The 4,067-nt window shown below is 40.2% G+C and overlaps 1 protein-coding gene across 2 annotated transcripts; it reads left to right on the top strand.

The window, feature by feature from the left end:
* Nucleotides 1–761: 761 nt before the first annotated feature.
* Nucleotides 762–3,819, top strand: LOC104447463 (cysteine-rich receptor-like protein kinase 10). 2 transcript variants are annotated; one of them, XM_039312365.1, is made up of 7 exons: nt 762–1,639; nt 1,747–1,863; nt 1,971–2,179; nt 2,286–2,343; nt 2,575–2,812; nt 3,011–3,161; nt 3,245–3,819. In XM_039312365.1, exons 1-7 carry the CDS (start codon nt 853–855, stop codon nt 3,545–3,547), a joined length of 1,863 nt encoding a protein of 620 aa, XP_039168299.1. In that variant the 5' UTR covers nt 762–852; the 3' UTR covers nt 3,548–3,819. The 2 variants fall into 2 exon arrangements, with proteins under 2 accessions (XP_039168299.1, XP_039168298.1); XM_039312364.1 differs by having other exon boundaries at nt 2,286–2,493.
* The last annotated feature ends 248 nt before the right edge of the window (nt 3,820–4,067 follow it).

The raw sequence follows: 4,067 nt of genomic DNA, 5'->3' as shown, positions 1-4,067 counted from the left end.
TTTTAAGTCTTGACTTCTGAGAACATTTCAAATTGTTGTAGGCTTGACAATTGGACTATAAGTCTCACAGTAATCTACACGGGTTTTGTGACTGTATCCTTTGCACTAGTCCAGCTCTTTACTTGTCGATAGAGCCATGGTGCTACCAATAACATTCTAATTTGCCCGTGGTGGTACAAGACACCAAAGTTACTTTGGTATCCAAGATAAACGTCAGGATAAAATTCTACACGTTGAGACTTCGAACTAATTAAAATTACATAAAACAACACTAAATGAATTTAACCTAGAAAATATTATTCGAAGCTACCTGACGTTGTCATTATTTACCAACACTTAATGAAACAAATCAATACGACAAAAAAATTCCAATTTTTTGGTACTTTATAATAGAATTCTGCTCCATCCTGGAAAAATAGTTAGAGCCACACGGGGTTCGTAGGAGAGAAGACGAGGTAGAGAATGCCAAGTGATGTGAGGCAGCTAAATAGAACCTTTTTTGTTAGTTATTAGGGGCAGGAAAATTAATAAGTTGACCGTTTCTTAATTGCATCACACATGAGGATTAAATTGCAGTGTAGCTCGACTGAAATATTTTATTTCGAGTTTTGAAATTGAAAAACCTTCACATGGTTCTTCTCCCAAATTTAGTAATCCGCAAGTCATTCTCCTCGAACACGTCACCAAACCTGAAATTCTAAAAAAATTGACTCAAAACAAGCGAAAGCAATCTCCTGAAATTACCCTTAGCTTCAAAGTCAGAGGCTAACACGGGACCATGAATTCTCCAGCTTATAAATCTCAGCTCAAACTTCGACTCGAACTAGAATACAAACCCGGATAGAATAAGAAATGGCTCACTACCAAAGTGTTTCATTGATCATCCCCTTCCTTCTTGCTTATTTGATTCTCCACAGCTTAGTCTACCTTTCGCACGCCGATCCTCCTTACCAGCTCTGTTCAGAACCTGGGTACTATGCTGTCAACAGCACGTTCCAGAATAATTTTTACAATCTCGTTGCGAATTTATCCTCGAATGCTTCCCTCTCAAAGTTCTATAGTACCTCTTATGGCAATAACACATACAGAGTCTATGGTCAGTACATGTGTTTGAATTATGTTAGTAATCAAGATTGCCGAAAATGCATTGATTTGGCCTCACAGGACATATTGAGGCTCTGTCCTAATGATACCGAGGCGATTGTCTGGGAGGAATTCTGCCAGTTGCGGTACTCGGGACAGGATTTCATTGGCCATTTGAACATTACGGGCAACATTTGGAAGGATAACGTGATGAATGTTTTGCAACCCGACCGATTCAAATTAGTTGTCAACACCACTCTGCAGAATCTCACGAAAGTGGCAGCTTTTGATCCTTTGTCGCACATGAATGCAACCGGCGCAGTTGAGTTTAAAGATGCAAGTGCATCGATGCTATATGCATTGGTGCAGTGTGGAAGGGACATATCCGGAAGCGACTGCAACATCTGTCTTCAACAAGCTATAAAAGATGTGTTGGCAAACTGTTCCTTCTCAGTTGGCGCGAGGATTCTTAGCCGTAGCTGCTATTTGAGATATGAGCAGTACGCGTTCTATGAAGGCAAAACTGCGCCAGAGCCTAATCAAACCACACAGGGAGGTAAGTTGATATAGATAGTTCTCACTTTTTCTACTTATCCTTTGGTACAGTTGTGTACATCAGATTCAGGATGAGCGACAATCACAATTAAGTTCTGCACGGTGCAGGTAGCAGAAAGAAAGTGTGGTTGATTGTGATTCTTACAATCACAGCTGTCGGATTAGCATTACTTCTTGTGGTGTCCTGTATTTACTATCTTCGGATCCACAGAAGAGAGAGAAGAGGTAATTTGCCCCAGATAGTGCTTGTTGATTTCTTGGGCATCTTTCTCCTAATTGCCACGCCTGTTTTCTCGTTTCCATAATTCTGTTTTCATCTTCAATTTTTTCAGGGAATAAATCAGCTATCCAGCTTGGCGTGCTCCACTATTCAGGCTATGCTAGGGATAGTACTAGTTTCATGAACTGGACTTTTCAACGAAGATTTGACAAGAATGATCCGGATTCCCCATTTTTCGACTTCGCGACCATACTAACTGCTACTAACTATTTCTCTGCTTCAAACAAGCTGGGACAAGGAGGTTTTGGCCCGGTTTACAAGGTAGCGAGGACTTACAATACAGGGGAAATGACTAAGGAGTACTGGCTAAATTTGCTGCAATTTAGATTATGATCCTAAGAAGAAACATTGGCGTCATCTTTTTCAGGGAATTTTAGGAGATGGAAGAGAGGTGGCTATCAAGAGGCTCTCAAGCACTGAGCAGGGTATTGATGAATTTACAAATGAAGTCTTGCTCATAATGAAGCTCCAGCATAAAAATCTCGTTAAGCTTTTGGGATTCTGCATCGATAATGAAGAGAAGATCCTCGTCTATGAGTACATGCCCAATGGCAGCCTGGATGTCATCCTTTTTGGTTTGTTAACAGCATGATATTTCAAGCGATCAATCAGTTATCTTAGTATTCTAAAATTTGCGTTCTTCTTTTTGCTGCCAGATCGTGAAAGACGGGCAAAACTTGACTGGAGAAAACGCATCAACATCATAAGTGGTATAGCACGTGGGGTTCTTTACCTTCATGAGGATTCCCGCCTAAGAATCATTCACAGAGACTTGAAGGCGAGCAATATATTATTAGGTTCTGAGATGGACCCAAAAATATCCGATTTTGGAATGGCTCGAATTTTTTCTGGAAATGATGGCGGGGCCAACACTGCAACCATAGTAGGAACATAGTGAGTCCAGTGTTTGGGTTTTATCTGTTTATTTCCTTAATCTACTGTTTGATAATTTGCAAATGAACTTTGCAGATGCAAATTCAAAGATAAAATTGCTATCGAAACAACATTATAGCCCCATACACACTTCAGCTGACAATGTTTGTTGAATGTCTCAATTGATCTCACATTTCCCTTTCTAATTATGTGGAGTAGTGGATACATGGCGCCGGAGTATGCTATGGAGGGACTATATTCGACTAAGTCCGATGTTTTCAGCTTGGGAGTTCTTGTGCTCGAGATAATAACAGGAGAAAGAAATGCTAGCTTCCATCTATCGAGACGAGCACCGACCCTCGCTGCATACGTGTGATATTTTCACTAATTATAATCAGCATTTGTCTTAATTACTAGGAAAGTGAGGTTACTGAAAAGATCATGAATTTGCAGGCATGGCATCTGTGGCAGGATGAAAGGGAATTGGAGCTGGTGGATCCATTGATAATTGACTCGTGCTGCATGGAAGAATTTAGACGATTAATGCAAATCGGATTGTTGTGTGTTCAAGAAGATGCATATGACAGGCCTACAATGTCGTCCGTGGTTATTATGATGAAAAGCGAGAGCACAATTCTTACAAATCCTCAAAGACCGGCTTTCTCAGCAGGAAGGTCCACCGAATATCACCAACCAGTCACAGATAACAGCTCTTCTGTCAATGGCGTAACTATTTCGGATATCGAAGCAAGGTGATAGGCCCAAGAAAGGAGATATCGGGACTTTGCAAGTTCACACGTCTTGATCGGTTACTCCTGCTTGTGAAAATTCCTAACAATAGTCTGTTCATTTAGTATAACAGGTTTAAGGGTTCATGTAGCATGGTGACAAGTCTTTCTATATATATTTGTCCGAGTCAAATTCGTATGCCGTGTCATGTCATTGTCAAATTGTACCGATGACAACAGCATTTTGTTGAAGTAGAATGCTATCATCTTCTGCAGTTTGAACATACTGTATTGAGCTGATCAATTGCAGGCGCTTCACAACAGAAAGAACATAACCAAATGAGTCTTTTTGGCCATTGATGGCTAGTTTGGACCCTCGCATATGATTTAACTCTACCACACTCGCAAGGTTTTACAGGAACTTTGGGCGACTTAATTGACTTTGGCAATATTGTTATTCTCTAGCTTCTCTTAACAAGCAATGGAACTGATCTAAGAAAAAGCATAGTATTTTCATTGAAAAACATTACATTTGGCCAACAAATTTT

Source organism: Eucalyptus grandis, chromosome 5 (assembly GCF_016545825.1).
Source record: "Eucalyptus grandis isolate ANBG69807.140 chromosome 5, ASM1654582v1, whole genome shotgun sequence".
Taxonomy (NCBI): Eukaryota; Viridiplantae; Streptophyta; class Magnoliopsida; order Myrtales; family Myrtaceae; genus Eucalyptus; species Eucalyptus grandis.
Note: the sequence above shows the minus strand (reverse complement) of the source record. Positions and strands in the feature narration are given on the sequence as shown.

What these genes read in the sequence shown, in the direction of transcription:
- LOC104447463 (XM_039312364.1), top strand. Translation starts at nt 853, where the DNA reads ATGGCTCACTACCAAAGTGTTTCATTGATCATCCCCTTCCTTCTTGCT. An exon ending in TAATCAAACCACACAGGGAG is followed by an intron (nt 1,640 to 1,746) that starts GTAAGTTGATAT and finishes TGCACGGTGCAG; the next exon opens with GTAGCAGAAAGAAAGTGTGG. An exon ending in CCACAGAAGAGAGAGAAGAG is followed by an intron (nt 1,864 to 1,970) that starts GTAATTTGCCCC and finishes CAATTTTTTCAG; the next exon opens with GGAATAAATCAGCTATCCAG.